The sequence below is a fragment of the Punica granatum genome, chromosome 1 (assembly GCF_007655135.1).
Source record: "Punica granatum isolate Tunisia-2019 chromosome 1, ASM765513v2, whole genome shotgun sequence".
NCBI lineage: Eukaryota > Viridiplantae > Streptophyta > Magnoliopsida > Myrtales > Lythraceae > Punica > Punica granatum.
Window position 1 is genome coordinate 12,373,969 of NC_045127.1, and position 11,137 is coordinate 12,385,105.

The following is an 11,137-nucleotide window of genomic DNA, read 5'->3' on the forward strand; positions in this document are numbered from 1 at the left end:
AGTTCGGAAATTAACAAGCTTTTCAAATGGTAAATAAACAGCTTAATCTTGAATTGAAAGAAATTGGGAATCGACCGGATATGCAAGAAGAAGATGTAAGAATGATTAAGTCATCGGTAATGAAAACTATACTGCAATTAAATTGAATTATTATGTACAGGCAAGCTACAAGTACGTGTGATATTATATTACACGATATATATATATATATATATATGTATAACTATAATATAATTATAGCAAGCAAGTTCTTCAGACAGTACAGCCGCAGAAGACGAAGAAGAAGCAGAGCAAAGCTACCAGGGCGAGGGACTCCAGCACGGTGACGAGGATCCACAGCACGTCGTCCACCACGAAGTCGAACAGCCGCCCGGAGGAACCTCCTCCTCCTCCTCCTCCTCGGCCGTCTCCACTTGCCGGCGCGTTCCACCAGGCGCTGATGTTCGAGAACGAGGACGAGAGGAAGGAGGCGATTCCCAGCCGCCGGAAGATCCACCAAGGAAGGGAGAACTCGAACAGTTCCGGCCACCGGAAGGTCGACGTCGACTGACTCGAGCTCATGCCGGCGTCCGCTGTGAAAGAGAGATCTCCGTCGAGGGCAGATGACGGTGGGACGGTGTGAGGCGCTAGCGATTGGATTGGCTTGGCAATGGAATCCTGGAAGGGAATGAATTCATTAATACTATGTCTGGGTTAATTTCGATTTGCTCCTTAATTTTCAGTTGTCTCGAAATATATCCCGTAGTTTGTAAGAATTCTCAGGTTAGTCCTCAGACAGGTTTTAGTTTTATGATGAAAGGGAGTAAGTCATTCATCAAGAAATGACTACAATAAACCAAGAAACAGATGGAAGTCAGAAATACGATAACATATAAGGATGGATCATATCTCTAATCCTAGGCAAAATACAAAAGAGTGAAAATACTGACACGATGATAAGTCAGATAAAATTATAAAATATGACTAATTATGTATTCTCCATACTTTTAAATACATCAATTGTATCTCGTTATAAAATTTCATTCTTACATATCCAAGTTTGTATTAGTGGAGTTGAATATGGTTGTTGAAAAATAAGTACTTATTGCATGATAAGTTTTTAGAAAATAACAATTTGATATCGTTCAAATTAAAATTAATACTTAAAATAATATATAATAAATATAAACTATTTTTGTGAATATTTATTTATCTAATGGAGAAAAATACTGCTAAATTCTAACAAAATCATGATTTTTTGATATATTTTACCAATACTGTTTTAATTTATTCGAGAAATTTGACGCAAAAAAAAAATCACTTATGCAGCTCGCAATTCACTCTGGAACAAAGCCAAAGTTGCATAAAGCAATCACTTGGTCACTTCGATTAAATGGCAAAAGAAAAATATACAATACCTCAATATTTTGATGACATAATTAACTAGCCTGTGAGGGCTGATCTGATACTCTACCCAAACTGCAACGGGAAGTCTGTGATATCCCATAAGTACGGGGAGCAAATTGAAATTGATGCTACTTTGTAATATAGTGATACTATTACTATCTGATTTTTTATTTTTATTTTTTACATTTTTGGTTGAATTCTTTCTGATTAAAAAATGAGATGATATTTTTGGGGTGGTTTCTTAATGATGGGGCTATACGTTGCGTTTTTGTGCGAGACCCACGTGCTCCAGCGATGAAGGATGGATTGACTCAAACCTAACTAATTCGTTGGCGTTAATGTTTATGCTATTCTTTAGAATGAAAAACAAAATACACGCGAATTAGTTGGCATAATTTTGACACTTATTTTTAATGAAATTTAAATTTTCGAATTTTGTAAAAGAAAAAAAATCTATTCCGGAAGAATTTTATGCTGCGTTTGGTTTCAAAGTAGGATTTAAAATCAGATTTTAATTTTGAAAAAGAATGGTATAAATGAGGTCCACATTTTGATTTTATATGAGTTATTTTATTTTATTATGAAAAAAGAGTGATATAAATGAGACCCACTCTTTGATTTTGTATAAATTATTTTATTTTTGTTGTGAATAGAATTAAGTTAAAGTATAATTTTAAAATCTTATTTTGAAACCAAATAAGCCTTCTTTTTAGTGAGAATACTGAGTTCGATCTTAGATTGATTGGGATTCATTAGAAATCGGCTACCTGGTGGGTGACATCGAACAAACAAACAGAACAAAACGTATATATATATATATATATATATATATATATATATATATATATATATAGATATATCTATATATATATAGTGTATCTAGAATTTTCATCAGTAATTATTATTATATTAGACGAAGACCAGCTGATTGATTGTTGTCCAAGTTTTCGTGATGGTTTGACAAGTCCTCTCTCTATTGTATTGGGATGGAGACGGGATGAGACAATTTGGTTTTTGGTGCTAACAGTGATCATTTTAAATTTTCGAAAATTCAATTTTCTTAATTGAAACTGGCTCCTAAATTATATTATAATTATAAAATCAAAACAGAAAAGATATATATTTTTCCGATTCGTTTAACTGAACCATAATGAATTAAGAAAATTAATAGTAAAGTTTAAATTTATAAAGTCTACTATTCAAAAGTGAAACCGAGATAAAAAAGAAATTCATAAAAAAAAGCACTAAAAATAAACATATTTACATATTAATCAAGTATCTACAAAGTTTTAGTTACAAAAACCATCAATATCCCCATCATCACTCAAAATCTCTCAATCACATGGTGCCATGACTGGTGAAGCGCTGTTTGAGATGCATATCAGTGAAATGGAAAAAGAGAGTGAGAGAGAGAAAATATTTCGAATCAATTCCACAATTAAATATAACGAAATAAATATTACACTTATTATGCATATTATGGACGGGACGGTTAATGACAGTTTTTGAAATTAGAAAATTGTAACCGTTCCACGAAACCAAAATATTTGAGAATTCAAGAATCAAAATTTTCCTAAAATCAAATAATTCGATTGCTTTTCGGTTTATAAATAGATGGTTATCTAGACGATTCAGTTATCAAATTTTTTTATTTTTTCCTTTGCAAGCCCTACTATTGTTGTATATACAAAAATTTCAATATGTATGTGGAAAAGTTGAACTCCAATTCGTATAACTTCCTATATACTATAGGAAAAATGTGATTAAACTAGTCGTTTGTGTCGTACATGACTCATCAATAATGGGAACTCAGCAAAAAAATAAAAATAAAAATCAATAATGGGAGATTATACACATCACCAACACAATTAGTCTTGACATGGGATTTTTTTACATTTCCGTAAATAAATAAAATTTTGGGTTTTGAATCTCGTCAATAAAAAAATTCATGATTATGATACTTTTATCTGAGTGAGCCGATCAACTTGAATTTGAATTAATCGGTACCAATTAAATTTTCGAATAACGTATGGTGTCTTTCGAAAAAATAATGAAGTAAAATTGTTAAAAAATAAGTGCTGATCTAATGAAAATTCAAATATTTTGGTAATATTAATTTAAATATTTTGAATGGTTAAAGTAGAAAATTACATTTCATAAACAATAGTTTCAAAATCCTTTATCAAATATCGGACAAATAGTTATGAAACTTCCCACTAAAAAACACATGGCCTCTTATCTATCTATGTATAATAGAGAATGGATTTCCTCAAAGCAATGGCTTTTCAAAGGCCATGAGACAAATCTCCTAAGTATAATATTTTTTCCAAAATGAATTGTCTAGTATATATCAGTATTATTTTAGATCATTATGGGCCCAATATAAATTAAATGGGCGGGCCCACAAATAGATCCAAAGACCAAAAACCCTAACCTATACCCACCTGCCCACAACCGAGCGGGAAGAAGCACCCGACTCGGATCCGTGAGTCTGATCTATCGGGGAGCGCCGGAACGCAACGCAACTATTTCAACCCTAAAGGTACAAAATCCTGCAACGAGGGCCGTCCGATCACGGACACGTCAGCGATCCGCGTGAAGGATCACTTGGACGGCTGAGATGGAAGTTTGCGGAGCTGCAGGTAGAACAAGCGAACGAAGCTCCTCTGCTCATCGTTCTCCCACGTCTTTCCCTGATTTTTCCTGCAATTTTTCGTAATTTTTGGGGAGAAATTTACAGGGATTTTTCCGGAGAAAGCTTCTGATGTTGTGAGGAAGATGACGCTGATGGAGGAAGAGGTGGAATTCCCGGAGAAGGAGGAGGAGCAGGAGGTTGAGGTTTCCGGTGAGGAAGACGATGGTGAGGACGACGACGATGTGGACGAGGATGGTGGGGAGGAGGAAGAGGACGACGATGACGACGACGACGTCCAGGAGGTGCTTCAGTCCACTGGCGGCCCCCCAGCTCAGTCTGTGGACGCAGATGATAGTGACGAAGAGGAGGACGAGGAGGAGGATGATGGAGACGGCGGCGGTGACGACGACGACGACGACGACGACGATGATGAAGACGACGACGACGACGATGAGGAGGACGACGACGAGGAAGCTGCGGAGGTACTGACAATCATCTCAGCTATTTTTCTCCGAAATTTTCTGAATATTCCGCTAATTTCGGGATTTTTTTTGTTGGCCCCTTTATTGCTTGGATTTACGTATTTTCCTGCTTCAGTACTTCATATTTACTTCACAAATCACTGTCCGTACAACAGTTCCGTATATGCACATATGCATACGGATATTTACTGCTGCGATGTTGCTCATGGTAGAGCTAGGAAATCGTTCAGATCTGTTGTGCCCACTTATTTTCTTCCCACAAGAGTATATATTTTCTCGGAAAAGAGAGATTTTGGCTTGATTTCATTTCGTTGAATGGTTTGTCTGAAGCTTGCTGCAGTGATTTTGACCTAATAAAGTCTTTACTTCTTGCTCATAAATGTGTAGTCTTTATTACGCATAAGAGGTCATAGTAAGAACAATTTCGATTGAGAACGGAGAAGACATTAGGTTGATTGAATCACAGATCTGAAGGGTCATTCATATATTGATTTTCTCTCATTTTCTTTTTCTTTTTTGAATTAATAAATTTTTTTTTTTAATTTATAAGATAATTTGTTAAGTTGAACCTGAGAGGTGAGAAGTTACTATTGCTATGCTCTGGCCAGATTGAGATCGATATATACTTCCAACTTTTTTTTTCCCCCTTCTGTTTCAACTTAAATTTCATGTCCTTTTTATTTATTTGGATTATTATTATTGTCTGAATCTGTATGTAGTTTCAACTCGATTTTGCCAATATGGATTCATCTGGTCTGATTGCTCCATCCGTTTTCGAGCACAACACTGGTCAACTTGTTTTGAATCAGATCAACCATTTGCGTTTGAGAATTTACCTTGTAATATGCTAGCTTGTATGTGCTGGATCATCTGTTTATTTGCGTCCTTAATGTTGCTATTAGAGACTTCTCATCACGTGTGTAAGGATATGTTTGGTCCGATCGGACAAGTTATTGTATGGCAATTTTGATTCATTATTTTCTGTTCCTTTATGGTCTGCAACATTCATGGCCTTGGCCCCTTAGCACTCGAACTGCACCCTGTTGGAGTCCCTTGTTTTATTGATTGATAACACGAATACTTAAGGGTATGACCTAATGATGCAGGAGGAACTCGGCACTGAGTACCTCGTACGCCCTGTGGGCCGCGCTGAGGACGAGGAAGATGCCAGTGACTTCGAGCCCGAGGAGAATGGAGAGGACGACGAGATTGATGAGGAGGATGAAGATGATGACGGAGACGATGACACGGGTGGGAAGGTCGAGGCCCCACCTAAGAGGAAGAGGAAGGATGATTCGGACGATGATGATGATGGGGGGGAGGACGATGAGAGGCCTTCCAAGAGATAGTCCTGGCTGAACCCAAAACACTCCTAGCTCCCCCTTCACTTGATAGGGAGACAAACGGTAGGTTTGCTTAAAACGGCGATTATTGTTTCCAGTTGGGTGAAAGATTATAGTTAGGAGCAGCACTAGTCATAGTCCATAGTTGGGTCTGTATAAGTATAATGAATTCTTCAGAAGGTTGGAAGGACATCCAGTAGCTATCATAAATCTTGTCTTAGGTGGGGTCCTGTCGGTCGTCTATGTTTTGTTGTTTGGTCCGTCTTTTGAACGTTTGGTGGATTTATTTATCTACTTATCTCGATACTTCTTCTGCTGACTGTTATTGATCCGGATATTGTATCATTAAATACGCATTATGCGTTAATCTACATCTGATTCTGATCGCTTTCAAGTTCAATTTCAACTGGTTGAATGAGATCCGTCCTAGGAACTTTTAGACCCATGCTTTAGGGAAGGCTTGGAGAGCAAAGCAGCAGTAATAATAGTACAATAAATCCCACTCCTCTTGAATGATCTCTGGGATGAATCTGGTGCTGCTATATTGTTCCAAAAGGCTTGGGATGTACCTTTCTGAAAAGTGAAAAGCTTTGAAATATAATCGGTTTGATTACTTGAAAAATCAGATGAGTTGGGCAAAAGGCTACTTTGAGTTAGAGCGCTAATATAAGGACTAGGAATAGAATGATTATCGCCGTGATTCAACAGCGGATCAATTATCGTCGTGATTCAAGTACCGGCGTTCTTTTTCTAGCTCCTAACTGTAGTGCCAGCTCTACCGCAGCCTCGATCTGCAAAGTCCTTGCCTTCGACATGACTCATTGACTTCCTTCCAGCTCTCGGTGACAATGCCGGTGCGCCTAGGCAACGCTTGAGACAGCCCACTTCTTTTGCTCGGCTCACAACTGGCTATGAGCTCTTATCGAGATTCCACGATAACAGACTTTGTTATGTTAGCCTTTCCCTTCTTTTCATCCCAATACTGGTTCAATATACCAAAGAAGAGCTCATTTTAGAGCATGTTTGGATTCCCAAACATCAAATTTTAATTTTAACTTAACACACTACACAACAAGAATACACATTTCCTAAGTAAAAAATTTTAACTTTAACTTTAACTCAACACACTATACAATAAAAACACACGTTTTCCAAGTCAAATTTATAATTACATCACATTTGTCATTTTCCACAATCAAAATCAAAATCAAAATCAAAATCAAAATCAAAATCAAAGTTACTTTAACTCTGAATCCAAACGCACTCTTAACTTCTTTCAATGCAAAATACCTTCAGTTCGCACCCCGGTTGGTCTCCTCCAAAACGCAGAGTTCGAAGTCAAGAAGGAGACTGCGCGAGCCCTCTCAAACATGGCCTATGAAGACTCGTCACGGCGAGTACACAGCTTTCTGTACTCCGACTCCGTGCTTGTCTGTTTCGAGATTATGTCATGGAACAAAGGAAGTTAATGGGTAAGTAGTTGTTAACTACCAGTCCGATTAATGTCTATGCTCAAGTGATCTGACTTGCGCAATGGATGGGTCCGATCCACTTAACATCGAGAAACAGTGCAAAGTTCTGCCGTAGATTGAGGAAAAAAAAAACTGTTTGATTCCTGAGCCATAACTGATCCAAATTGCGTGGAATCCAATTATATAGTATCTTTTAAACACGAAGAACCACACGAGCATGTCGATTCATCGAACATGACGTGAGTTGCTCGAGTCGAGGGAGGGACATAGGCTTATTCGTACAAAACAATTGCTAAACTGAGACGGCACTATCTTATCTAATGAATTCTTGAATCTCTTCTTCTAGCTACTGTATCACTAACCAACGAATGGCTTAGATGTTGGTTGATTGGTCCAATCACGGTACCTCAGTTAAACTGCAAACCCGATCCAGTGGCCGTCAAGTGGTCTCGGACTCGACCGTTTGATTATAAATAAAGACTTGAACAATGTGATTAGATTGCGAATTAGGTAAGAGGAGGAAGGAAATTGACATGAAGAAACGAGGTTGCCTCGTCCTTATCCCTGGCCAGCGGTTCCAATCTCACAATTCAAATGGAAACCAAAAATCATGATTGTCTTAGTATAAATGGCACAATCCCAAATATTAATCTCAATTATAAATTGGAACAAGAGGCCTCGATTGTGATTGTCATTGTATTTAATCATGAGATGCAACACCTTTCTAGTTGCTCCTTTTTTTTTATATTTTTTTGTCCATAGTGATTTTTCATCCAGCCGAAAACATTTCAAAGCAGAGGATGATGTTGGGAGCCAGAGGAGCAAACTAGGCCGAACTGAGTGTAGCCCCGTGCGTTATAGAGTATTATGAAAAATGTTTACCAAATTTAATTTATTTGTATTTACGAAGGAAATTTTAATTTATTAAAAGAACTTTTATGTATATTGTTTTTAATATTTATTTATTGATAAAATTTCTTATCCTTAAAAAAGAAATTCGAGAATGGAGAAGTTCTATACTTTTATAGTATAATAATTAAGAATCGTCATTTTCTCATTAATGGAAAATTTTCAAGCAACCGAAAAAACTATCAACCACGAGTTGAGACTTTTAAAAAAGGTGGTTTATGGAGCTTACTTATACCTCTCCTTGAAGCTTTTATAGTTTCTAATTGATTTTTGGTGGTTTCTGAGATAAATCGTGACGCACTTATGTTTGACATATACAATGTTTTTGTTTTTTTTTTCCAATGAGAACAAGAGATTACTGCATTGGGTGTTGGTGTCTAAACATACACGTGGAATAAAAATCGTGTTTCTATGCAGGGATCGATTAGAGGAGCATTTCTCTTAACTAGATCCTATCTATCCATCTTTGTGATTATTGTTGCTTAGTTTATTAAATGGATACATCGATTAATAACATAATATGTTAAGCTACATAATAGTTATGAATATAAGGTTCGGTACGATGGTCCGGATGATTGGCACCACAACCCGATTTACAGGTTACTGAACCGAGCTCTTTGCGTAACTACGACAATCAAAGCTCAACTACGTCGATGCAAGGAGCCAATTACCACTCATAATCAACATACATATGAAATAAAAATGTGTAATATGTCGAAGAATTGCAGTGTGATAATGGTAAGCGGAGTGTTTTACTACTACGGTAATATGTCCGAAATATGAAGAAATCTTTTTCTCAATTTTTCACGTCGTTGTAATCATATGTACTAGATCAATACTCGTATTGGCTTGTTTGATAATCAAAATTAAGTGTTAAAATTATTTTTTCAGTACTTAATTTAATTCAGCTTATTTGGCAAGTACAGTTCAAGTTGACTTAATTGAATAAGTTAAGTAAAAAATGCTATGGGTGATGATTGAATTAATATGAAGAAAATTTCTAGCTTGCGCTTGGTTTTCGAGTTTGATAATAATCTAATTTAACTTCATTTTGTGCAATGATTGTAAGTATTGAAAAAATATATTAATGTGCGAGAATATATATATGTATAAATATATAGATGTGAAAATAGATGAGAAAATATTATTAGAATATTGATATGTATACATAAATGTGAAAGTAGATGAAAAATTTATTATTAAAAAATTAATTATAAAAATGATTATGGAAAAGTATATGAGATAATTTATTCTTAAATTAAAGAAAAAATATAATAAAATAATAATTATGTTGTTGAATTTTAGAATAACAACGTTGAATTGAGTTGAGTAAGTTATTTTACTCAAAAACTAAACAGAGCCGTACTTCTAACTTAATTCGCTAAATTGTGGCTAGTTTTCTCATATTTACATAGAGGCCCCTGAGCTTCTTTAGATTTGCAATTGGGGTCCATTTCTCATCTCGTTCAGAAATCTTTGTGTGCGTGGTGGTAGGTGACTGAACGATAGGGGGTAAGGCAACCTCACTTGGGTGATGATGGCTTGAATCGAAGCCACCACTGCTTGAAAAATCAAAGAGAGAAAGGGAAACGAAATTAGAGGGGTGGGTTCCGATGTTAAAGTCCCCACCACTCCGACTGTGTGTCTCTCTCTCTTCGAAAAACCAAAGAGAGAAAAAAAAAACTTAGGGTGGTGTGACCCTAATCTCGGCCACCACCACCTAGGCAAGGTTTTTAGTGATCCTTGATGACGCTGGTGACCTCGATTAGGGTGGCGGTGGTTGGGATCAGGGCCATCATTACTTGAAAAAATCGAACAACAGTGGAAGGCTTCTGGCTAGGGGGTTTAAAGGGGAAGAGTAACCGAATGACAAGGGACAAAGCGACCTCACTTGGTCGGTGATGGTCAAGATTAGGGCCACCATTGTTTGAAAACTCGAAGAGAGAAAGGGATAGGAAATCAAAGCAGTAGGTGCTGACGTCAGAGCCCCACCGCTCCGATTGCGTCTCTCTTAAAAAAATCGAAGAGAGGACAATTTAGGGTGGTAGTGGCCCCAATCTTGGCCACTACCATCCATGCGAGGTTTCTGGTAACCCTTGATGCTGCCGACGACCTCGACTAGGATGGTGGTGGGCATGATCAATGCCACCATCGCCCCTCTCCCCATTCAATGTCAGATCTTGATGTAACTCTCTTTTTTTGTACCATGATATCTAGAAATCTAATGAGGTCTGACTAATCCAGTCGTGAGATCGAGTATTAAAGGTTATTCTCTCTCCCAACAAGTACGCTTCTTGTCTTCTTTGTTTTTTAGTTTTTTAAAAAATAACAGAAAGTATCGGGATAAAAGTGGAAAGAAAAAAGTTTTATAGGCATTATATAATTAAGATCTCAAATGATATAAAAAATTTCAACATTTATCCAATCAAACAAAATTAACTTAATTTAATAATTATTTATTTCATTCAATACTTAGGTGTTTGGATTCAAAAAAATTTTGAACTCTTCTTAACTTTAACTCCACTTATCTTCAATTCAACAATACAATTATTATTTTTTCATTTTTCTTCTATTTTTTAACCATTCAATTCCATTTTTAATATTAAATTCTTTCAACTATTCATTATTTTTCATACTTTTTCTCATAATTCAACAACACAATCATTACAAATCAATTAAAATAAAAACTCAACTCAACTCTAAAACTAAACTAAACGTAACCTTAAAAGTTCGACACTTAAAATTGTGTTGAAAACTTGAAACTAACCCACAAAGTTTATTTAGTTATTTATGTGTATTTTTGTTTTTAAATTTTGCTGAGGTAAATGAAGGCAGACAGTTAAAAATTGGAGCAAAAATAAGAAAATAACAGAGGAGACGAGAAGAGAGACAGATTTTGCTTCCCACCAA

General features: G+C 36.2%; 1 protein-coding gene across 1 annotated transcript; it reads left to right on the forward strand.

The window, feature by feature from the left end:
- The first annotated feature begins 3,860 nt into the window (after positions 1-3,860).
- On the forward strand, positions 3,861-6,237 carry LOC116192531 (prostatic spermine-binding protein-like). The gene is made up of 3 exons (XM_031521105.1): positions 3,861-4,028; positions 4,127-4,503; positions 5,610-6,237. The coding sequence occupies exons 1-3, from the start codon at positions 4,007-4,009 to the stop codon at positions 5,850-5,852; spliced, it is 642 nt and encodes a 213-aa protein (XP_031376965.1). The 5' UTR covers positions 3,861-4,006; the 3' UTR covers positions 5,853-6,237.
- The last annotated feature ends 4,900 nt before the right edge of the window (positions 6,238-11,137 follow it).

Coding starts and splice junctions, on each gene's coding strand:
- LOC116192531 (XM_031521105.1), top strand. CDS start 4,007: ATGGAAGTTTGCGGAGCTGCAG. Junction 4,029..4,126: donor GGAAGTTTGCGGAGCTGCAG/GTAGAACAAGCG, acceptor AGAAATTTACAG/GGATTTTTCCGGAGAAAGCT. Junction 4,504..5,609: donor ACGACGAGGAAGCTGCGGAG/GTACTGACAATC, acceptor CTAATGATGCAG/GAGGAACTCGGCACTGAGTA.